Source organism: Pseudophryne corroboree, chromosome 2 (assembly GCF_028390025.1).
Source record: "Pseudophryne corroboree isolate aPseCor3 chromosome 2, aPseCor3.hap2, whole genome shotgun sequence".
In the NCBI taxonomy this organism is placed as follows: domain Eukaryota; kingdom Metazoa; phylum Chordata; class Amphibia; order Anura; family Myobatrachidae; genus Pseudophryne; species Pseudophryne corroboree.
This window is the reverse complement of record NC_086445.1, coordinates 345,718,516-345,744,291: the sequence shown is the minus strand read 5'-3', so window position 1 is coordinate 345,744,291 and position 25,776 is coordinate 345,718,516. Positions and strand designations below refer to the sequence as shown.

The following is a 25,776-nucleotide window of genomic DNA, read 5'->3' as shown; positions in this document are numbered from 1 at the left end:
ATGTCGACAGATTTTTCATGCGGCTTTGTAGCTGCTTTCACCCAGGACATATATAAAATCCTCAGGGGTGAGTCTCAGCAGCTTCACACCGGGCTGTATCTGCATAAACCACCGGCCTCATAAAGCTGCTGCGTTCACTTATGCGCAGAACGGAATGCTCGCATTCTCCACCAAGTTGAAACACTGTAAGGGAACAAGGTGCCATTTCGTGGGGTAAATGGCAGCTATGCAGCAGCTGAGGAATCACACAAGTCCAGTGTGTGGTGTAACTGGCCACGACCAGTTTTATTAAACAGAAAACAAAACAAACATCAAAAGAAAATACCTTGCCTGTCCGGCACTAACTAAACATAAGACGTTCCTAACTGTCTCTAAACAAAACACAGAGTTTTCCAACCAACACTGTATGGCTCACTTGTGTAAGGAAGCGTATTATTCTCACAAAGATCCTGCAGTCTTCCCAGGCAATCTGCACATACTAATCAGGCTAGCAGCCCTATATCCCACTTACACAGCTGAAACCCTGATTAGCCCTCTGTGAGGACAGAGACCCAAACTGGGCCCAATGTCTGGAACTTGCCCTATCTCTCTTTCAGGGCGCTTATCCAGCTTTTCCAATAAACTGAAAAGGTTCTGACAAAACAAAACATTTTCCTAATACATGTAAGACAAAAACCTGGGACAAACATACCTGCCCTCAAACACTATTCCAGTGTTCTTGTCACTATATATATATATATATATATATATATATATATATACATACACTTCAGCAGTGGCTTGGCACTCCGGATGAATGTATGATGTCTCAGGTGCCTTCCCATGAGAATAGATAGCTGCTTGATTCTTATATACTATATAGTATGGGAGCATACTTGCCTACCTGACCCTCTCCATGAGGGAGAAAATGCTCTGTTCCTGGACTTTCCTGGTAATATATGATTGCCATCACTTGTGGTGAGCTAGGTAATTGATAAGAAAGGTGTTTCACCACAGGTGACGTCAATCATACATTACCAGGAAAGTCCAGGAACAGAGCATTTTCTCCCTCATGGAAAGGGTCAGGTAGGCAAGTATGGTATGGGAGTAATGTAGCTTTAAATGTAGGTGCCGCACCTGTGTATTTTTAGTCTATACTATAATGGATCCTCTGTGATGTGTATCACTGGTAGTATACATTGAACTGGCAGAGTTAAAACATATTGATACTTAATTGAAATGTATATTAAGGATACTAAGTAACTAGAATTTATACATAGTAAGCTAAGCACAACGGAAGTAGATGCATAATTTTAGTTATAATAATAAGTACTCTGGCTCGTTTTGGATTTTATACACTTTTAATGTATTTTATGTTTTCATTATCACCTTGTTTTGCATATGTATGATTGCATTTTGTTTTTACACAGATTGTTTTAACACCTCATGAATACATTATTGTGGAGATTGCAGGGGACATGTGCACTGCGGTTCCCCTCCGGGATGCATCGAATTGGGTGGTCCATTGCGGTTGCTATGTGCACCTGGTTACCGGCTGTACGGGTCTCAGGATGACGTCATTCCGGATGTCCCTCTCCTTTGCCGACCGGAAGGGAGCGACGGGCGCTAGCACCTGGAGAGACACACATCTTATAAAAGGTATGACATACTGTATGTAACTGTTATGCTTTTTATCCACTTTTTGCACTTATGTTAAAACGTCCTGACGAAAAGGTCTGCGGATTGCTATACTAAATAAGTGTAATTTCGACCTAATGCTCTTGGTGATCAAAGAAGCAGGGAAGGAACTACAGATATCAAAAAACAAGATCACTGAGTTCAGCACTGGTCATAAGACAACATTGGATGACAAAAAAATACAAAGCTTTATGGGAAAAATTGGAAAACCAATGTGAGCTACACCGACAGGAATTGATCAAGTTTAAGAAAAACAAATTGAGTGTGGTGCAGACAGATTACGAGGATCAAAGAGTCTATCGCTGGCTATCTGATTCGATTCCAGTAGCGACAGTGACTTCAATATAAATGACTCTGATGAACCACAAACCTCATAGAACACCCCAGTGAGTAGATTGTAGATTCACTCGCTCAAAAAATGACAATCCTGGACCAAGCCCACACGCCGGGGAGGGGGCGGTCGGGAGTCAAAAAGACTATGAAAAACAGCCCACAAGCAAGACCAAGCACAAAAATTAGTATTTAATTTGTCATCCCGCACACTGACCAACATCGAGACGTCAGTGCTTAATAAAGGACTCTCCTACATTCCTAGCAATCCACATAACGACTTGAATTGGAAAATCAATTTAGTCGCTCATTGCGAATAAAATAATTTTTCCAACATAAACCACCAGGAAAAAGTGATGTGTTTGATGAATTTTATAAGAAATATTAGAAATCCAAATTTGACCCGCCTTCCAACAACCCATCGTTGAGGACATTTTCTCGCCTATTGGACGAGTCAGTGGGCAGATATGATGTTGCCCCAACAAAAACATTTTCACAATTTGAATAAACAGCAGAAACAAGCAGTCGGCAACTTGGCATCATATTCAGACATCGTTATTCACCCCGCGGATAAGGGTGGGGCAATGGTAATTATGGATACGGAAAAGTACATATTGGATATTGACCAACAGTTAGCTGATAGTCATACTTATAAGAAGCTTTCACAAATTCTGACAGAGACATTTAAATGAGATTTGGATAAAATATTGATGACAGCTTTAAAAGATGGCCTGATTAATAAAGATTATTGGATGGATTATCTCAAGCATACACGAGAGTCCAGATTCTGTATACAATTCCCAAGTTGCACAAAGATGCGGAAACCCCCCCGGGCAGACCAATCATATCTGCCCCTGGGTCGTTATTACAACCTGTATCACAGTTCCTCGATTTTTTGTTGCAACCGATAGTGATGAAACAAAGGACATTCTTAAAGGACACTACCGGAAGAATTTAAGAACACTCCTGCTGGTGCTTTCCTGTGTACCTTGGACGTTAAAAATCTGTACACCATAATACCTCACTCTATGGGACTGGAATGCATGAGAATGTTCTTGCAATTTAACCACTTTGTTGATTTTGACATATCCTTATTTTTGGAATTGTTGGAGTTTGTACTTACTCGCAATTTTTTTCCCCACAATGGTAAATTCTTTTTACAGTGCACTGGCTGTGCGATGGAGATGAATGTAGCCCCATCATACACCAATGTATTTATGTTTGAGCAAGAACGCAACTTATTTTTCTCGGCTCAAAATGTGTCTAAGAAGATCATGCTATATACGAGATATATAGATGATCTCTTCCTGATCTGGACGGGATCAGAAAGTGAGTTGCTACAATTGATAACACAAATTAACTCTTTAGAACATCCGGTGAAATTCACATTCCAATATAGTCAGACAGCAATCAATTATTTGGATGCAACAGTTAAAATTAAGAACAGTACTATTCTCCAGCTCGGTCCACAGGTTATCCACGGGATAAAAATGAGATACGATGGAGCGACAGCGGATTGGCACCAAACGATCACAAGCTTTCAGTACTCCCAGGATGCAACGGGCTCATCCATATATCCCCACCCACTGGCTCAGGCAAATCAGTTTTTTTGTTTGGTGCGGCAGGAACCGGACCATGGTCACAGGGCTTCCAAACATGGCAGCCCTAAGCTTTTATTATTTTATTTTTATAGTCTTACTACATTGTTTTTGAGTGATCTTTCCTAACAGCGTCTTACATGCATATTGGAAAGAGTCGCTTCAACAACTCTCCGCCGGGTCGCAACAATGCTTACCCACGGTACAAGTGCTGTCTCGACGGGCATCTGTGTCGGATATAACTAACAGGTCCAGCAGACGTTACCAGGCTGTGGCCGGAGCATGGGGAGAAGGTAAGGCATCTGATCCGCTTAGTAGGGGAATACGGACACAGCCGCACTGTATTGGGAGGAGACTACCAAACAGTAGCTGGCGTGCTTCCACCACGGGTGCTCCAGCGCTAGGCCTTAGGGATCATAAGCACCAGGATTAGTATGAGGCTGTGATCCCTAGGGTTGATGTCAGCGGGGGGGTTCAGACACTGTTCTGGTCGCCCCTCCCCCCAGTTCATGACCAGTTTCCGCCGAGTCTCCCGCCATGAACTGTTACCTCACTTCCGTCTCAGACGCTACACGAAGGGTCTCAGTCGCAGTATAGGCCGCAGCGTCTGTGTACACTAAATGTTACCGCGAGGAGACCAGGTCAATGAGCGTCTGTGTCCACTAAAAGTTCCCGAAGCGGCAGTGTACACTAGTAGCGTCTGGATCCACTCAGAGTTCGCTAACGTATTGATCGATCCTGGAAGTGGGGTGAATCTCTCTGTATCCCACTCTATTGGAGTAAGGGTTATACAGCACTAAAATTTTATCTACTTTTGTTAGTATGCATAGTTAACTTTAGTGCCTATTGCATATGAGTCTGTGTACATTACTGTGGTTTTCTTCACAATGCGTCTGAATACTTTAAATAACTGTATAGAACAGAATTCAGTAAATGTACTCCTACATACTTTGAAATGTGTTCGTAGTTTATAATATGCTCATATGACTAATATATAACGGGTTGGAGTCAGATTGATATCACTTTAATACAGTAAAGTGATTACAGTCACAGATTGTGTAGTATACTGTGAAAAGCTGATTATTTATCATGTCTAAGAGCGGCAAAAGTGACGAGGTTACATTAACAGTAACACCAACACTCATAACATATTTATCATGCAAGGTGGGATTATCCTCTCAGCATCTGGCACATGATGGGTTATGTGCAAATTGTTTTGCGTTTCAGCAGATTACAAGGCAGTTCCCTGTTCAACGGCAGTTAAATCTGCCTTGGGCTATGTTTGCACAAACCTTATCCAGTATAGCTGACAGGTTAGTCCCTACAGCTTCAACCTCAGCAATAGGGTACACTATTAACCCATACATACAGCTCCCTTCTTATGGTATAGCCCCAACAGCTTCTACAAATCAACAAGCTGATAAACCAAGGGTAAATATATCATCAAATTCACAGGCTACACAGGATGATACATCAGATGAGGATAGCTCCATATACTCTACTTCACCATATGAAGAACAGGTAGAAGGTATCAGCTCAGAGGATATAACTGAGTTAATTGGAGCAATGAAGGCTATTCTGTCCCTAGAGGATTCAGCAGAGCTGATAATAAAAACTAAAGCACCGGTGTTTAAATGTCCCAAAACAGTTAGGGTTGAGTTTCCAGGGTCAGAGGAGCTGACGGAAATTATGGAGGAAGCTTGGACTACACCCAATATGAAATATAAAATTCCCAAAAAATGGGATTCCTATTACCCTTTTTCAACTGGGGACTGTTTAAAAAGAGAAGTGCCTCCTAAGGTAGATATGCACGTCATTCGTTTGGTGCGAAAATCTATTTTGCCTTTGCCATCAACATCAATAAATGATGTCACAGACAGAAGAGTGGATGGGTTTTTGAAAAACATAATTTTCTCTGTCAGGGGCAGTCAGAAGGCCAGCTATGGCCTCAGCCTGGATGGCAAAGGCGGTAGCTGAATGGGCTGACGATCTGGAAAATGGGCTTTGAGCATCCATTAGGGAGCAGGAATCCCATATAGCTCACATGAAGCAGGCTGCGGTATTCTTAGAAGAAGCAGCAATGGATATGGGTACTATTGCATCCAAAGCGTCAGCCTTAACGGTAGCCGCTCGCAGAGCAATTTGGCTACGTACATGGAAAGCTGATTCAGAATCCAAGAAGGTTCTGGAATCTTTGCCTTTTGTTGGGAATATTCTCTTTGGTAAAGAATTGACAGATATTCTGGAGTCAGAAGCAGAATCCAAGAAGGCCAGGTTTCCTGACAGGTATAACCCTAGGCCTAGGGGTTCGGGGTTTCGGCCATTTCAGCGGCAAGGTAAAACAAAAAGCAAAAATGATTCTAAGCAACCCCAGTACAATAAGTTTGGTAAAGCAAAGAAGCAATGGGCTACCAGAGGGCTAGCTTCTAAACCAGAACAGAAACCATCAGCCTGATGGTGCGGGCCTCCACCTGGGGGACCCCAGGGCAGGTGGCTGACTTCTTCAGTTTGCACACATATGGCAGCAGTCGACAACAGATGCTTGGGTGCAAGAAGCGGTATCTCTGGGTTATGTTTTCCCTTTCAATAAGCAGCCTCCTCGAAGGTTTTTCTGCACCAGTCCATCTCATATAGAGGCGAAGGCCAGAGCCCTGCAGGAAGCAGTTCAGAAATTGCTTCGGTCCAGAGAAATTATTCCAGTGCCCCCGGCACAACGGGGACAGGGTTTTTACTCCAACCTATTTTTGGTTCAGAAACCAAATGGGTCATTCCGGCCAATTCTCAATCTCAAAATGTTAAACAAATACATTTGGCTGCCACGGTTCCACATGGAGACGTTACGTTCCATAGTTTTGGCCATGGAACCAGGGGATTATATGGTATCCCTGGATATTCAGGTTGCTTACCTGCATGTTCCTATAGCATTATCCCATCAGTGTTATCTCAGGTTCGCCATCCTCCAGCAGCATTTTCAGTTCCAGGCCTTACCCTTTGGGTTAGCCACAGCCCCCAGAGTATTTACCAAGATTATGGTGGTTATGGCAGTTTATCTCTGCAAGCAGGGGATGAGAATTTTTCCATACCTCGACGATCTTTTAATCCTGGCACAATCCCAGGAATTGCTCTTGAGCCATCTCCAACAGACAATAACTTGTCTACAGAAACACGGATGGCTCATAAATTGGCCAAAGTCGTCTCTGATTCCGTCACAACGGATGATTCACTTGGGGGCTGTATTGTATTCAAGTTTGCAGAAAATATTTTTACCTTGGGAAAAGATATCCAAGGTGCAGTTAATGATTCAGGAAATGTTACACAGTCAGACAATATCAATTCACGCAGCAATGCGAATGATGGGTTTGATGATGTCAACATTCGACATGGTGGAATATGCACAATTCCACTCAAGACCTCTGCAGCATCTGATTCGTGCCAGATGGAATGGAGTACATCAGACAATAAAAAACAAATGATGGTACTTCCAGTAAGGTAAAAAGGTCATTAGCCTGGTGGCTACAGACTTCCCATCTAGACAAGGGGAGACCCTTTTGGATATCAGTTGGGAGATCCTGACAACGGATGCCAGTCTACAGGGCTGGGGAGCAGTGTCCGGAAGATTATGGTTCCAGGGACAATGGACCACAGAAGAAAGTCGCCTGCCAAAAAACCTGTTGGAACTCCGGGCCATATACATGGCACTGATTCAGGCAAAGGACATTCTGCAAGGAAAACCAGTCCAGATCCGTTCGGACAATGCAACGGCAGTAGCGTACCTCAACCATCAGGGAGGAACTCGCAGCCAAAAAGCAATAAAGGAGGTAAGTCACATACTAAAGTGGGCAGTACTCCATCTTCCAGCATTGTCCGCAGTTTTTGTTCCAGGAGTCCTAAACTGGGAATCGGACTTTCTCAGTCAACACACCATTCAAGCAAGCAAATGGCTTTACACCCAGAAGTCTTTCAGACTCTAGTAAACAAGTGGGGGTAGATCTCATGGCGTCCCGTCTGAACAACAAAGTGCCAGCATATGGGTCAAGAACAGAGGACCCCGAAACGATCCTTGTGGACACACTGTCAGTGAAATGGGACTTTCATCTGGCATATCTGTTTCCTCCAATCTCTCTGTTACCCACAGTGGGGAGGAAAATAAAGCAACCAAAGGGTGCCATGATTCTAATAGCTCCGGCTTGGTCCAGAAGGCATTGGTACATAGATCTACAAAGGATGTCGATGGAGGCTCCAATTCTGCTCCCTCAACGTCCAGATCTACTGATGCAGGGTCCTTGTTATCACAGGCATCTGGACCGACTGTCTTTTACGGCGTGGCTGTTGAAACCTCTATCATGAAGTCAAGAGGTTTCTCACAACAAGTGATTCAAACTATGCTCAGAGCAAGGAAACCATCCTCAGCTCGCATTTTTCATCGAATATGGCAAGCCTATATTCATTGGTGCAGGGAAAGAAGCATGGATCCAAAATCTTTCAGAGTATCCAGAATCTTAGATTTCCTTCAGGCAGGAATGGATAAGGGTTTGAAGGTGGCTTCATTGTGAGTTCAAGTATCAGCATTGACTGTATGGTTCCAAAAGAAAATTTCCACTTTACACGATGTGCGTAATTTTTTCCAGGGACTGCTGCGCATTCAACCACCTTTTGTTCCTCCTGCAGTACCTTGGGATTTAAGTCTGGTCCTCAAAGCCCTTTAGGGTGCTCCTTTGAACCACTTAATAAAGTAGATCTTAAATGGTTGACAGCTAAAGTGCTCTTTCTACTGACTATGACATCAGCTAGAAGAGTATCAGATTTAGGAGCGCTGTCATGTAAATCTCCTTTTCTGATTTTTTATCCAGATAAAGCAGTTCTCAGAACTAGGTCTGGTTATCTTCCTAAGGTGGTCTCTAAGATTCACTTTAACTAAGAAATTGTAGTCCCGACTTTTCAGGTATCAGGACTTTCTGCGGGAGAAGCGTTGCTGGACGTAGTCCGTGCATTAAAAATCTACGTGGATCATACCAGTGCCATCAGAAAGACAGATTCTCTCTTCATTCTCTACGGATTTCACAAGAGGGGATGGCCTGCTACTAAACAGACGCTAGCAAGATGGCTTCGAATGACGATTTCAGAAGCATATTCTCGAGCTGATCTCCCTGTTCCGGCTAATGTCTCTGCTCACTCTACTCGTAAGGTAGGTCCTTCATGGGCAGCACAACATGGTGCTTCAGCAGAACAGATATGTAAGGCAGCCACATGGTCTTCCATTAACACATTCATTAGACATTATGGGGTATATGCAATTCCGGGCGAATTGCTGCACTTTTTTTTAAATTCGACACAATTCGACCGTCGAATTCCGGCCGGCGGGTGCCGGAATTCGACATATTCAATAAAAAACGGATTCGACAGTCCCGCTGTTGAAAAACGGACCAATTGACGGATTTTGATTCGATTTTTAAAAATGTTAAAAAAACGGTAAAAAACCCGAAAAAAAATTTCGTGGGGTCCCTCCTCCTAAGCATAACCAGCCTCGGGCTCTTTGAGCCGGTCCTGGTTGCCAAAATACGGGGAAAAAATGACAGGGGATCCCCCGTATTTTAACAACCAGCACCGGGCTCTGCACCTGGTACTGGTGCAAAAAATATGGGGGACAAAAAGAGTAGGGGTCCCCCGTATTTTTTTTTGTACCAGCACCGGGCTCCACTAGCTGAACAGATAATGCCACAGCCAGGGGACACTTTTATACCGCTCCCTGCGGCCGTGGCATTAAATACCCAACTAGTCACCCCTGGCCGGGGTACCCTGGAGGAGTGGGGACCCCTTCAATCAAGGGGTCCCCCCCCCAGCCACCCAAGGGCCAGGGGTGAAGCCCGAGGCTGTCCCCCCCATCCAAGGACTGCGGATGGGGGACTGATAGCCATGTGTAAAAATGAAAGAATATTGGTTTTTGCAGAAGAACTACAAGTCCCAGCAAGCCTCTCCCGCAAGCTGGTACTTGGAGAACCACAAATACCAGCATGCGGGGGGGAAATGGGCCCGCTGGTACCTGTAGTTCTACTGCAAAAAAAAATACCCAAATAAAAACAGGACACACACACCTTGAACGTAAACCTTTATTACATACATGCCAACACATACATACTTACCTATGTTGACACGCCGACTCTGGCCACGTCTCCGTCTGTCGACGTCCGGGGTACCTGAAAATAAAATTATTTACTCACCTGATCCAGTGTCCGGTTCTTTTATTGTAATCCACGTACTTAGCAAAACAAAAAAACGCATACCCGCTCCACACGGACTGAAAGGGGTCCCATGTTTACACATGGGACCCCTTTCCCCGAATGCTGAGACCCCCTGTGAATCCTGTCACAGAAGGTCCCTTCAGCCAATCAGGGAGTGCCACGTCGTGGCACTCTCCTGATTGGCTGTATGCGCGTCTGAGCTGTCAGACAGCGCATCGCACAGTCCCCTCCAATAGTTTCAATGGTGGGAACTTTGCGGTCAGCGGTGAGGTCACCCGCGGTCAGCGGCAGACCACGGGTAACCCCACCGCTGACCGCAAAGTTCCCACCATTGAAACTAATGGAGGTGCTGTGCGATGCGCTGTCTGCCAGCTCAGACGCGCATAGGGAATCAGGAGAGTGCCAGGACGTGGGAGCGGGTATGCGTTTTTTTGTTTTGCCAAGTACGTGGATTACAATAAAAGAACCGGACACTGGATCAGGTGAGTATATAATTTTATTTTCAGGTACCCCGGACGTCGACAGACGGAGACGTGGCCCGAGTCGGCGTGTCAACATAGGTAAGTATGTTTGTGTCGGCATGTATGTAATAAAGTTTTACTTTCAAGGTGTGTGTGTCCTGTTTTTATTTGGGTTTTTTTTTGCAGTAGAACTACAGGTACCAGCGGGCCCATTTCCCCCCACATGCTGGTACTTGTGGTTCTCCAAGTACCAGCTTGCGGGAGAGGCTTGCTGGGACTTGTAGTTCTTCTGCAAAAAACAATATTCTGTCCTTTTTACACATGGCTATCAGCCCCCCATCCGCAGCCCTTGGATGGGGGGGACAGCCTCGGGCTTCACCCCTGGCCCTTGGGTGGCTGGGGGGGGACCCCTTGATTGAAGGGGTCCCCACTCCTCCAGGGTACCCCGGCCAGGGATGACTACTTGGGTATTTAAAGCCACGGCCGCAGGGAGCGGTATAAAAGTGTCCCCGGCTGTGGCATTATCTGTCCAGCTAGTGGAGCCCGGTGCTGGTACAAAAAATACGGGGGACCCCTACTCTTTTTGTCCCCCGTATTTTTTGCACCAGGACCAGGCGCAGAGCCCGGTGCTGGTTGTTAAAATACGGGGGGCCCCCTGTCATTCCCCCCCCCCCCCCCGTATTTTTACAACCAGGACCGACTCGAAGAGCCCGAGGCTGGTTATGCTTAGGAAGGTGGACCCCACGCATTTTTTTTTTAACCCATTCCATTAAAAAAAAAATAATTTTAAAAATATATAAATAATACTTGTGCCTCCTAAAGAGCCAAACCAAGTACATAATCCCTTCTAATATAATTAGATATGCTATTAGCAATAACAAAAACACAAAAAAAACATGTTATTAAAATTTTTTATTACATTCCGCCAGCAAAGTGAGGCGGATTGAAAATGACGAATTTACTGACGAAAAGCACTGTTGTCGAATTTACATTCTTCAATTGAATATACTTTTGTCGAAAAGCCACATTTGTACCATTGCAGAAATGTCGAATTTGTCAAATGTCGAATTTCAAAAAGTCGAATTTTAAAAGCCAGTTTTTTTGACGAAAAGTACTGTATTGCATTGTCGAATTTTTTTTTTTGGCGAAAAAGTCCAGTTTTTCGACATTTTCGGGAATTCGACCGCAATTGCATATACCCCTATGCCTTGGATACTTTTGCCTCTCATGACGCTGAATTCGGGCGTAAGGTTCTCCTGTCCAATCAGGAGCGTCCCCACCACTAAAAATTGCTTTGGGAAGTCCCATTGTTATCCTGTGGACAACCTGTAAACCCAGCCGGAGAAATATACGTTATGGTAAGAACTTACCATTGATAACGGTATTTCTCCTATGTCCACAGGGATCCCACCCTGACGCACCTGAGAATCTTTATACTCACTAAACTCTTCCTTCTTGCATGGAAGGGTGTGCATGTGTGTTCTTCTCGCCTGAATAGGGTTCTACATAATGCTCCTGCCTAAATGCTTTGGAATACAACTGATTTGCCTGAGCCAGTGGGCGGGGATATAAGGACGAGCCCGTTGCATCCTGGGAGGACTGAAAGCTTGTGGTCGTTTGGTGCCAATCCGCTGTCGCTCCATCATATATCCCATTGTTATCCTGTGGAAACATGTGGACATGGGAGAAATACCGTTATCAACGGTAAGTTCTTACCAAAACGTATATTTTCCACTGAAATTTACCATAAAAAAACTTATTGCATTTGCAACACTTTACTGCGTCACAGTAGCTGTCACGCACCCTCTTTAAAAAGAGCATTACCTAAGACGCAAATGTTAAGGGCAGCTAGAATTACGAGCAATACTAATACATTACAACCAGCTTTAGATCAAGTAATTGATATATTTGCACATACAGGATATTCTTTATCGCTTTTGGAAAATTCAAAACAGCAGGTGTTGAATTCTTACAGAAAGGATCTCTTCAACATTAAGGGGTATATGCAATCCCGGGCGAATCTCGCCTTTTTTCCGCCCGTTTAAAAATTCGCCAGCACTCGACAGCCGCAGCCCTGCCGCCGGGACCATGAATTCACCATATGCAATGCATAACGGATTCGACACACCCCTTGGCGGATAACGGCCCAATCGGCGAGTAGTGGGCGTCCCGAATTCGACTTCCTGCCGAAAGCAGCCCTTTATTAGGGCTTGTTTGCTGCGTGCTCTGCAGCCATTTTGTGAACCTGCAGAGAGGTGTGAGGAGGTGCAGAGCTAGCAAATTGGTTGTTTGCTGTGGTATCGTTTGGACACCCCAGCAGGCTTTATTCCAGGACAGACAGGAGGATACCTGTTACCCTGGAGGAGAGCCATTTTCGGAGCTTTTACAGCATTTGTAGGTAAGAACCACATGTGGGTCTGGTGTTGCATGTATGTGTTTGTGTAGTGGGGGTTGCCATGAGGTGTACATGGGGTGTTTGGGTATGTGTATAGCTCCTGCTTGTTTTGCTGCATTTTTTTGTGGATTTTTGTGTTTTGGGGTAGTTTTTCACGTTTTTTTTCTTTTCTTAAAATGACTTTTTGGGTCTTGCTTTTACATTGGTGTACCCCCAGCATGTGCAGGATTGATTTTTGGCTAGTTTGGGCTGATTTTAGTGTGTGTCGGTAGCAATGCGGTCGACATGTGGTGGTGTTTGTTTGTCAAACATGTTTCTTCCCTCCTATTTTAGCTCTGGTCTACTTCCTTTTGTGTGCAGGGATGCTTTTCGGTTAGTTTGGGGTGATTTGGAGCAAGTTTGGTCGGCCATGCGGCCGACATGTGGTGTCGGTTGTATGCCAAACATGTTTTTTTCCTCCTCTTTTAGCTCTGGTGTACCTCCTGTGTGCAGGGATGCTTTTCGGTTAGTTTGGGGTGATTTGGAGCAATTTTGGTCGGCCATGCGGCCGACATGTGGTGTCGGTTGTATGCCAAACATGTTTTTTTCCTCCTCTTTTAGCTCTGGTGTACCTCCTGAGTGTGCAGGGATGCTTTTCGGTTAGTTTGGGGTGATTTGGAGCAAGTTTGGTCGGCCATGCGGCCGACATGTGGTGTCGGTTGTATGCCAAACATGTTTTTTTCCTCCTCTTTTAGCTCTGGTGTACCTCCTGAGTGTGCAGGGATGCTTTTCGGTTAGTTTGGGGAGATTTGGAGCGAGTTTGGTCGGCCATGCGGCCGACATGTGGTGTCGGTTGTATGCCAAACATGTTTTTTTCCTCCTCTTTTAGCTCTGGTGTACCTCCTGAGTGTGCAGGGATGCTTTTCGGTTAGTTTGGGGTGATTTGGAGCAAGTTTGGTCGGCCATGCGGCCGACATGTGGTGTCGGTTGTATGCCAAACATGTTTTTTTCCTCCTCTTTTAGCTCTGGTGTACCTCCTGAGTGTGCAGGGATGCTTTTCGGTTAGTTTGGGGAGATTTGGAGCGAGTTTGGTCGGCCATGCGGCCGACATGTGGTGTCGGTTGTATGCCAAACATGTTTTTTTCCTCCTCTTTTAGCTCTGTTGTACCTCCTGAGTGTGCAGGGATGCTTTTCGGTTAGTTTGGGGTGATTTGGAGCAATTTTGGTCGGCCATGCGGCCGACATGTGGTGTCGGTTGTATGCCAAACATGTTTTTTTCCTCCTCTTTTAGCTCTGGTGTACCTCCTGAGTGTGCAGGGATGCTTTTCGGTTAGTTTGGGGTGATTTGGAGCAAGTTTGGTCGGCCATGCGGCCGACATGTGGTGTCGGTTGTATGCCAAACATGTTTTTTTCCTCCTCTTTTAGCTCTGGTGTACCTCCTGAGTGTAATAAATAGTGGAAAACTGCTCTAATCAAGCTGGTAACAATCCCCAGGTGCTGCGGGAGGGGGTTACTCTAGACAAGAAATACAAAAGGGATTTTTCCCACGCACTCTGCTGGCTGTTAGTAAGAAGAACTATATACTATGTAATAATAGGAAATTTAGAGCTCTTCGTTACATATGTTTTGCAAAAGATATGATAAGCCTCCAGGCCACTTCACGGCTGCTCTATTACTGGAGGTCCCTATCTAAGCATAGGTCCAGGGCTTGGACCCCACAAAGTCGGCTCAGGCCCGACCACCCAGGGCAGCACACCATTGAAATACTAAAGTGTTAATATGTGTTAAGAAAGAAGCAGAAGCTATGGGTTAGAAAGTGCTACAAAAATAAGGGTGTTAATAAAATACTCAAAAGAGTAATATTAGTGAAAAAATAGGAGTGTTACATAAGTGCTAAATAAATAATATGGCATGCTACCCCAAGGTGGCCCAGCCCCACCAGACCCGGGGGGTACCACTCCACAAACCCATACACAGCATAATAATAATAACATCCACTATGGGTCATACAATTGCTTAATGTATGGCCACATGATAATGGCACATACAGAACATATCCAGATTGAGAGCTAGTTTACCTGGAGGCACCCCTGTATCCTCCAAATGGCACCACAGGACCCAGCATGCCCTCCTAATGCTGGCTCCATCTATGCCTCTCTGAACTGCAATAAATAGTGGAAAACTGCTCTAATCAAGCTGGTAACAATCCCCAGGTGCTGCGGGAGGGGGTTACTCTAGACAAGAAATACAAAAGGGATTTTTCCCACGCACTCTGCTGGCTGTTAGTAAGAAGAACTATATACTATGTAATAATAGGAAATTTAGAGCTCTTCGTTACATATGTTTTGCAAAAGATATGATAAGCCTCCAGGCCACTTCACGGCTGCTCTATTACTGGAGGTCCCTATCTAAGCATAGGTCCAGGGCTTGGACCCCACAAAGTCGGCTCAGGCCCGACCACCCAGGGCAGCACACCATTGAAATACTAAAGTGTTAATATGTGTTAAGAAAGAAGCAGAAGCTATGGGTTAGAAAGTGCTACAAAAATAAGGGTGTTAATAAAATACTCAAAAGAGTAATATTAGTGAAAAAATAGGAGTGTTACATAAGTGCTAAATAAATAATATGGCATGCTACCCCAAGGTGGCCCAGCCCCACCAGACCCGGGGGGTACCACTCCACAAACCCATACACAGCATAATAATAATAATAACATCCACTATGGGTCATACAATTGCTTAATGTATGGCCACATGATAATGGCACATACAGAACATATCCAGATTGAGAGCTAGTTTACCTGGAGGCACCCCTGTATCCTCCAAATGGCACCACAGGACCCAGCATGCCCTCCTAATGCTGGCTCCATCTATGCCTCTCTGAACTGCAATAAATAGTGGAAAACTGCTCTAATCAAGCTGGTAACAATCCCCAGGTGCTGCGGGAGGGGGTTACTCTAGACAAGAAATACAAAAGGGATTTTTCCCACGCACTCTGCTGGCTGTTAGTAAGAAGAACTATATACTATGTAATAATAGGAAATTTAGAGCTCTTCGTTACATATGTTTTGCAAAAGATATGATAAGCCTCCAGGCCACTTCACGGCTGCTCTATTACTGGAGGTCCCTATCTAAGCATAGGTCCAGGGCTTGGACCCCACAAAGTCGGCTCAGGCCCGACCACCCAGGGCAGCACACCATTGAAATACTAAAGTGTTAATATGTGTTAAGAAAGAAGCAGAAGCTATGGGTTAGAAAGTGCTACAAAAATACCTCCTGAGTGTGCAGGGATGCTTTTTGGCTAGTGTGTGTCAGCCATTTTGGGTGTGTCAGCCATTTTGGGTGTGTCAGCCATTTTGTGTGTCAGCCATGGTTGATTTCCAGTATGTGCAGGGATGCTTGTACAGGGTTTTTAAAAAAAAATTTTTTATTTTTTTGTGTGCTTTGGTCCTGCTTGAGAACTGGGGTCCCAGCAGCATGATGTGATTGCATTTAATTATGTAATGTGTTAAATTTTTAAATATATATATATATATATATATATATATATATATATATATATATTTTTTTTTTTTTTTGTCTTTTTAAAACAGAGATGTCAAGGGACAAGCAGCCCCGATCCCCCCCTTCCCCCACCCACTCGGATCTATCCCTGCATAGCAACGAGGAGTGGGAGCCGACCCAGGAGGGGGATACGACCGACCAGGCATGCAGTGACCAGCCGCGGTCGTCAAGGGCCCATGAGAAGACTAAGAAAAAGCCTAGTAGAAAGGTACTGACAACACCTGCAGACACAAATATCATCCAACTTGACCCACCCTAGTTTGCGCACTGCCATGCACACCTACAGGTATATGTGCGCAATGCCAGGGATACTGACACTCACAGGTACATACCGATCTTATTAAATGCATGGTTTTTTTTTTTCAATCCCTAAAGGCAAGAAGCCAGCCAGAGGAGCAGTCGGAGAAGGAAGCCTCTGGTGAAGATGCAGGACCGAAAAAGCCGCGTGGCCCCAGATACACTGAGGCGGAAAACTGTGCTCTAGTGGATGGCGTCGACAGGTCCTACGACGTTCTGTATGGACCAAGGGCACAGACCACAGCAGCTAGGACAAAGCGAAACATCTGGGATGCCATCGCGAGCCAAGTCACTGCAGTATCTGGAAACCGCCGGAGCACCAGAAACTGCATGAAGCTGTACAGTGATTGCCGGAGACAGACCGAAAAGAAGATGGGGATTCAGCGCCGACATGAGACCGCTACGGGAGGTGGACCGGCTCTCAACCTGAAGTGGCTACCCTGGGAGAATGTTATTAGAAGGCGCATGAACCCTGCCATGGTCGAAGGAGTTCGCGGAGGTGTGGACTCTAGCCGTCCTGCTGGCTTTCCCGAGGAGGAAGAACCGCCCAGAAGACGGAAGAAGGCGGGAGATAAGCAGTCCAAAAGGAGGCCTGATGGTAAGAATAAATTCAGATGAGCTGTATTAACGAAAAAATTGTTTTGTACTTGCTAATGTGATTATTTTTTTTTCAGACAGGCCTGCCCAGAGGACATCACCTGCGCGCAGGACATCGCCAGCGCGCGGACCGACACCTGCGCAGCAGGCATCGACAGCAGCGCGCGGGCCGACACCTGCGCAGCAAGCATCAGGAGCGCGCAGATCTTCACCTGTGCGCCACAGATCGTCATCGCACAGTTTGTCACCTGTGCACCAGACGACGTCGGCGCGCAGACTATCACCTGTGCGCCAGACATCAGCGCACAGAACTTCACCTGTGCGCCATACACCATCGGCGACCACACCACAAGATGGGCGCCAAACTACAGCTCCTGCGCGCAGGTCATCACCAGATCGTCGTATCTCCAGGAGCTCTGGGACTGTGACTGAAGAGCCTCAAGACACAACCCTTGTGGACCCATCACCCGATCTGTTTGAGTCTACAGGGTTAACAGACGAGACTTTTCTTGGGTTTGAGGACAGCCGTGCAGACGTATCCAGCCAGACCCTTGAAAAGTCTTCAGATACGAGGACAAGTGAAGCTCCTGGAGCAGCGGCACCACAGGATGGAGAAGGTTTGTATTTAATTTTTGGGGGTGTGTGTGGGGGGGGGGGGGTTCAGCAGTTTTGTATAGTTTATTAACTTAAACAAAAATGTATTTTGCAAACAGTGGTGCCACGGACCAGCAGCGGACTAGCTTCGGGAATTGGTTCCTACTACAGGCCGGATCTCCTCCTACAGGAGTCGTCAGAGGATGACGAGGTGGAAGTGCAGCAGGCTGCAGTTGCTACATCCCTGTGTGAGTAAATAGAATTGTGAGCCTTCAAACAAATGTATGATGAATGTGTATTAAATTTTCTAATTTTCTTTTCAGCTGCCCAAATGCAAGTGGTGGCAGACGTCCAGGAAGGGCAGAATCCCTCAACTGTTCAGAGGGTTCACACCCTGGCATCGGAGATTACTTCCCGCCAGGATACGTACACAAATGTCGTTGGAAGCAGACTGGACAACATTGAGAGGACAATGGAGAAGATGTCAAACAGTCTGCTTGAAATGCAGAAGGCTCTTGCCGACAGCACGGCCACAATGCTACAGGTCAGAATGGAAGATCATAGGGAGACTATGGACGTCCTTCACATTCTGGCCGAATCCATGAGCCGGCTCGTGGAGAACACAACATGTCTGGCACACAGCAATACCAACATGTCTGAGAGCCATCGACAATCCTCATCCAGCCAACAGCTCATCGCAACCACACTGCAGATGATCTATGACAAGCTCCCAGAACCAGCTCATCAACACGCTGGTGATCCACCATTTCCGCCGTCACAAACCACAAGGACGCCTCTTACCCTTCCTCAACTACCATCCCAGTACAGACAGTCACAGATGTACCAGGGATATACAGGGATGTACCCCACCCACCAGATGCCTCCACCACCGGCCGCCACATCTACAGCCGCATGGGCACAGAGGCCCAGTCAACGTACTACCCAGCCTCCCAGGACATCGACACCCCACACTCAGGAGGAACACCAGGATCCGGACAGACTTCCACCATAAGCCCGGTCGTATTGTTTTATTTACTTCTATGTTTTTCATGTATCCCTTTCTTCCCCTCCCATTAGTTTTTTTTTTTCTTACTATTATTTTTTCTTTGTTGGGCTTCCCCACCCGTGACCGGGTACTACCAAGGAGCTTTGTGTAGGCATACATGCGCGGGCATGTATGCGGGCGCGTGTGGTAACGGATGAAAGCTCCTTGTGGCTACATGTATGATGGGCCAAAGAGCAATTCTGATACCACTCTTTTACCCAAAAAATCCTTTTTGTAATGGTGTACAATAGGCTTTCACTGTTGTGTGAATTTACTATTCACTAGTGTGTGTTTTTGGCTTATTCATAGGATTGGGTGGAAAATTTAAGTGGACGGCATAGTTCGTGTTGTGCGTACCAAGGTGAGTAGAGCAATGTTTCAATGTATATATTCTAGAAACTTTGGACCGCCTGCCTTTGTGGAACCACACAGCCCAGCAATGGGTCATGCTGGGCTGTGTGGTTCCACAAATGTTAGCGTGTCAAAGTGCTGACCACTGACGCCACTAGTCCACTTTGGACCGCCTGCCTTTGTGGAACCACACAGCCCAGCAATGGGTCATGCTGGGCTGTGTGGTTCCACAAATGTTAGCGTGTCAAAGTGCTGACCACTGACGCCACTAGTCCACTTTGGACCGCCTGCCTTTGTGGAACCACACAGCCCAGCAATGGGTCATGCTGGGCTGTGTGGTTCCACAAATGTTAGCGTGTCAAAGTGCTGACCACTGACGCCACTAGTCCACTTTGGACCGCCTGCCTTTGTGGAACCACACAGCCCAGCAATGGGTCATGCTGGGCTGTGTGGTTCCACAAATGTTAGCGTGTCAAAGTGCTGACCACTGACGCCACTAGTCCACTTTGGACCGCCTGCCTTTGTGGAACCACACAGCTCAGCAATGGGTCATGCTGGGCTATGTGGTTCCACAAATGTTAGCGTGTCAAAATGCTGACCACTGACGCCACTATTCCACTTTGGACCGCCTGCCTTTGTGGAACCACACAGCCCAGCAATGGGTCATGCTGGGCTGTGTGGTTCCACAAATGTTCTTGGGAAAGAAATGAACATGACTTTAGTGTCTTTACTTAATATACTTTTTTTCTTTTCCCCACAGATATCTATCTACACAAGAAAAGAATATAAAGAATAACAAACTACTTTTTTGTTTTATTACCTTTCAATTTTTTTTTCAATAATCAAATACAATTTTTCTTCAATAAATTTTTAAAAAGAGAAGTTTTCTGTGGTTTTTATTAAAAAATATTTGATATGAAGTTGAATTGTACAGAAGTAGGTCGCACATGGAACATCAGGGGAACTGTGTTGTCTCTTCACATCCACGCCACTTGGGAAGGAAACACCGCAAGACCTGTGGAAGAGAACAGTATGAGGTTCCAGCTAATGGTAAAGTGTCACCCTGGTACTGAAAAGAAGAGGTACAATCAACACGACACAAGCAGGTTACAGTGGGCCCAAATGCAATCCCCCGGCGCTTGCGTCACTACACATCCAAACATTCCCTTGACCAGTATTGGTGTATCAGGGAATGATTGGATGTGCAGTTTGGCAAATGCCGGAGGGCTGCACTTTGGACATGTCGGGGTGACTTGGACAAGAGGGAGTTTAGGGAAATACATCTCACCTGAGGGGGGGTTGTCTGCTACATGGCGGAGGGTCAGGTCCACATCACAAGTTGGTCGCCCATGGAACATCAGGGGAACTGTGTGTCTCTTCACATCCACGCCACTTGGGAAGGAAACACCGCAAGACCTGTGGAAGAGAACAGTATGAGGTTCCAGCTAATGGTAAAGTGTCACCCTGGTACTGAAAAGAAGAGGTACAATCAACACGACACAAGCAGGTTACAGTGGGCCCAAATGCAATCCCCCGGCACTTGCGTCACTACACATCCAAACATTCCCTTGACCAGTATTGGTGTATCAGGGAATGATTGGATGTGCAGTTTTGCTAATGCCGGAGGGCTGCACTTTGGACATGTCGGGGTGACTTGGACAAGAGGGAGTTTAGGGAAATACATCTCACCTGAGGGGGGGTTGTCTGCTACATGGCGGAGGGTCAGGTCCACATCACAAGTTGGTCGCCCATGGAACATCAGGGGAACTGTGTGTCTCTTCACATCCACGCCACTTGGGAAGGAAACACAGCAAGACCTGTGGAAGAGAACAGTATGAGGTTCCAGCTAATGGTAAAGTGTCACCCTGGTACTGAAAAGAAGAGGTACAATCAACACGACACAAGCAGGTTACAGTGGGCCCAAATGCAATCCTCCGGCACTTGCGTCACTACACATCCAAACATTCCCGGACAAGCATTGCTGTATCAGGGCATGATTGGATGTGCAGTTTTGCAAATGCCGGAGGGCTGCACTTTGGACATGCCGGGGTGATTTTGGACAAGAGGGAGTTTAGGGAAATACATCTCACCTGAGGGGGGTTGTCTGCTACATGGCGGAGGGTCAGGTCCACATCACAAGTAGGTCGCCCATGGTAGAGTTGGATAAAATGGTCCAAAATTTGCAGCAAACCAACAACAGGAGAAAACAGGGGGTAACGATTCGTCAACAGGACAAAACAGGCCTGGGAATGCACATCAACAGGACGTAAAACTCTGAAATACATAAATAAAGAAGTTTTTTTAGAATATTACAATGTCCGTTTACACAATAATACAAATGTTATAAGTATACTCACAGGCAACCGAAAAAAAAGTTTTGTATCACTGTCCGCCGGGAATCATCTCCTTCATCCATACCCACCGGTACAGCAGAAGAACGGTTCCCGCGTCGGAAAGCACTGCGACGAAGAGTCACCGGCAAACGGTTTGCGACACATATGTTGTGTAAAATACAACATGCATTTACCATGCCGCAAACCTTCGCCGGTGAGTACAAAAGAGCACCGCCGGAAGTGTCTAAACATCGAAACCGGCTTTTAAGTACACCGAAGGCACGTTCAATTATTTGCCTCGATGCAATGTGTGTCTCTTGGTAACGTTTTTCTGCTCTACCAACAGGATTAGACAATGGGGTCAAGAGCCACGATTTGTTTGGATAACCCGCATCACCTATATAGAAAAGGAAAAAAATGGTAGTTAATCTAAAAAATAATAAAAAAATAATAAAATAATATAAAATAAAAACAATTTAAATACATACCTAACAGCCAGCCACCAGGCATGTTTCCTGTTTCGAACTTTTCAAACAGCGATGACTGGCTTAGGATGAAGGAGTCGTGAGAAGATCCAGGAAATCCCACAAAAATGTTCAAAAATCTCATGTTGACATCACAGACCGCCTGTACATTCAGGGAATGGAAATGTTTTCGGTTCCGAAAACATTCTTCTGAATTCCGTGGCGGTCTGATCTGCACGTGGGTACAGTCAATCGCGCCCAGCACATTGGGAAATTTGTATTTGTGAAAAAGCCTAATTTCATCTCACGACATTCGCTGTCCGTCTCTGGAAATGTGATGTACTGGATCGTCAATTTGCGGAAAGCCCTAATGACCTGGGTTATACAGCGCGACAGTGTCGACTGTGAAAAACCGCATGTTTGAGACAGTGTAGGCTGGAATGTGCCTGACGCCAAAAAATGTAACGTACCCAGCAGTTTCTGGAAACCGCTGACTGCACGGTTGGACCGTGCCCGAGGTTCCAGGTCGGCCTCCAACAGAGCGTACAGCGAATATATGTCGCAAGTCGATAAGCGATAATTTTGTATCACCTCGAACTCGCTGAGATCCTCCAGTTCACGCCTAGTGCGATACTGGCGTGGACGTGGAAATGAAACCCGCAATACTGGCTCACCCAATGCAGACATTTGCTGATCTTGATCCTGATGTTCACCAGCACTCTCTTCCTCCATGCTTGCAGCCAGCATGAACATCACAATCTGGTCAGAGAATGGCTCCATTATTGTAGTCAGTACAAAAATAGGAATGTGTTTTAAAACGCAGGAATTTTCCTAAAAAAACGATTCCACAACAGAGCTGACTGTAATGGCTCCTTCTCCCTGAATGTCTCACACCGGGAGTGAGGAGATAGGAGGTGCTTTGCAGAAGTGTATCCTGGGTAAAACTGTTGAATCATGGGTACATTTCCCTCAGGAGAGTGAAGAAAAAAATATTCTTTTAAAAAATCAATTAAATAATACTTGTGCCTCCAAAAAAGACAAACCAAGTACCTAATCCCTCCTAATATAAATAGATATGCTATTACCAAAAAAAAAACACCAAAAAAAAAGTGTTTTAATTTTTTTTTTATTAGTTTCACCCACCAAAGTGTGGCGGATTGAAAATGTCGAATTTGCTGTCTAAAAGCACTGTTGTCGAATTTCCAAACTTCCATTGAATAGACTTTGGTCGAATTGCAGCATTTGTACCATTGCAAAAAAAGTCGAATTTGACAAAAGTCGAATTTCCAAAAGTCGAATTTTGAATGTCCGTTTTTTGGCGTAAAGTACTGGATTGCATTGTCGATTTTTTTTTTTGGCGAAAAAGTCCAGAAATTCGACAATTTCAGGAATTCGACAGCAATTGCATATACCCCTTAAACTCCTAAGATGACACAAGATAAGATCCCGCTGATATCGGAATTTACTATTGGCCAGTCAGATTCTACCACGGGCAACTAAAGCCCTATGGCCGATCGTTACAGGAGATAGTGAATTACCGGTTTTTAAGAATAAACAACTTGTGCCATGCTATAAGAGAGGGAGAAATCTAAGAGATCTATTGGTAAAATCTAATACAGAATATGTCCCTAATTCACGTAATACAACATTTATGGTTCAGAAAAAGAAAACAGGGTGCTATAGGTGCGCCTCATGCAGTACATGCAGTTATCTAGAACCGGGAGCATATTTTTAACATCCACACCTGGGTCGTAAATTTAAAATCAACCATGTACTAACTTGCACATCCCAGTATGTAGTGTATATCATAATTTGCCCATGTGGGCTGTATTATGTGGGTCAAACTACACGTACATTTAGGGAAAGAATGGCCCTGCACCGGTCGGCCATAAAGGCCGCACTGGAAAATAAGGACTGCGACCAAAAAGTGGCGCGTCACTTTAAAAATGCACATCATTCATTGACCTCCTTAAAATATAAAATAGTGAACCATGTCCGGAAAAAAACTTTGAGCCAATGCGAGTCCAAATGTCCACATTCTTGATACGATCTCACCTAGGGGGCTCAATGAAAAGATCTCATGGAGTATATTCCTATAAGATATCTTTATAAAATGTGTCTGTATAAATATCTTTGTAGTTTATTTTTCCAATATCTAACCTTGGCAGAATTCTATCCGGATGTCCAGAACAAAATCATGATTATAATATGCTAAGTTGTACACTATGTAACTGCTCTCACCCTTTTTTCCCCCAATTTGCTAACATCAGTGATAGCTCCTTTTGATACAGCACAGCATAATGCTCCATATACGCTTTTTTGCTTTAGGAGTTGACTATAGATTGATTGGGAGTAATGTAGCTTTAAATGTAGGTGCCGCACCAGTGTATTTTTAGTCTATACTATAATGGATCCTCTGTGATGTGTATCACTGGTAGTATACATTGGACTGACAGGGTTTAAACATATTGATACTTCATTGAAATGTATATTAAGGATACTAGAATTGATACATAGTAAGCTAAGCACAACGGAAGTAGATACATATTTTTAGTTATAATAATAAGTACTCTGGCTCGTTTTGGATTTTATACACTTTTAATGTATTTTATGTTTTCATTATCACCTTGTTTTGCATATGTATGATTGCATTTTGTTTTTACACAGATTGTTTTAACACCTCATGAATACATTATTGTGGAGACTGCAGGGGGCGTGTGCACTGCGGTTTCCCTCTGGAAAGCATCGAATTTGGTGGTCCGTTGCGGTTGCTATGTACACCTGGTTACCGGCTGTATGGGCCTCAGGATGACATCATTCCGGATGTCCCTCCCCTTTGCAGAGGGGAGGGAGCGGCGGGCACTAGCACCTGGAGACACACACATCTTATAAAGGTATGACATATGTAACTGTCTGTTATGCTTTTTAGCCACTTTTTGCACTTACGTTAAAACGTCCTGACGAAAAGGTCTGTGGACCTTGAAACGATGACGGGCATATGATGATTCACTAAACTCTACATGATCTTCTAAACTGCTGGGGTGCCGCTTCTTTTCTTATAAATAAGATAGACAGACAGACAGACAGACAGACAGACAGACAGATAGACAGATAGATAGATAGTGCAGTTTTATTGTGCTTATAATAATCTCTGCATTATCTGTGACTGTGTGTGCCTGTATCTGATGTATGGTTTCACTCTCATGTGTATCCCATCTAAGGTAGCTATCACTATATTCTCTACCCGAAGGGACTAGGTGTGTCATGGTCCTCTAATATAGTGTACACAGTACTTATCGTTATACGGATATTTTAGTGTGTTACAGTCATGTACAACAGGATTTAGTTTACAGTTTGTGTACTTTTACGTTGGTTGTGTACTTTGTCCGCAGGTTGTGTACTCTGTCTGGCTTCATCATATTAATAGCCTGATTGTTGCTTTATTCAATATCTAACAATAAGGACAGTAAAACCCTGGAGGCTCCTGTAAATTGCAAGGTATGCTCCAGAGCTTTACCTGAGGGGGAAGTATTGTGTGATGGTCTGTGTTCTAAATGTCATACACCTCCCAGTCAGCCTGAAGCTCCTGTAACTACAACAGAGCCACCCTGGGCTATGTTCACTACCCTCCTGGGGACTCTGGTGGACTGTTTAGCCCCCCTATGGGACCTCCGGTGCCACTGCCGCCACAATACGTCCCTATAGTAAATCCGCCTTGGGCGGAAAATTTGTCTACCCAGCTGCAGCAGTTAAATCAGTCTCTGGTTAGACAGAAATCCACTCCAGGTCACTCCCATGTCCCTGGGTCCTCTAAGCAGGCTGATTCCTCCTCACAATCCACTAACCTCCCCGA

At 45.1% G+C, this 25,776-nt stretch overlaps 1 protein-coding gene across 1 annotated transcript; it reads left to right on the top strand.

Annotated features, from left to right (window-relative positions):
- Positions 1-1,050: 1,050 nt before the first annotated feature.
- On the top strand, positions 1,051-20,008 carry LOC135018865 (uncharacterized). The gene is made up of 7 exons (XM_063953055.1): positions 1,051-1,638; positions 16,272-16,450; positions 16,618-17,137; positions 17,214-17,753; positions 17,850-17,978; positions 18,054-19,136; positions 19,887-20,008. Exons 1-6 carry the CDS (start codon positions 1,458-1,460, stop codon positions 18,740-18,742), a joined length of 2,238 nt encoding a protein of 745 aa, XP_063809125.1. The 5' UTR covers positions 1,051-1,457; the 3' UTR covers positions 18,743-19,136; positions 19,887-20,008.
- Positions 20,009-25,776: the final 5,768 nt, after the last annotated feature.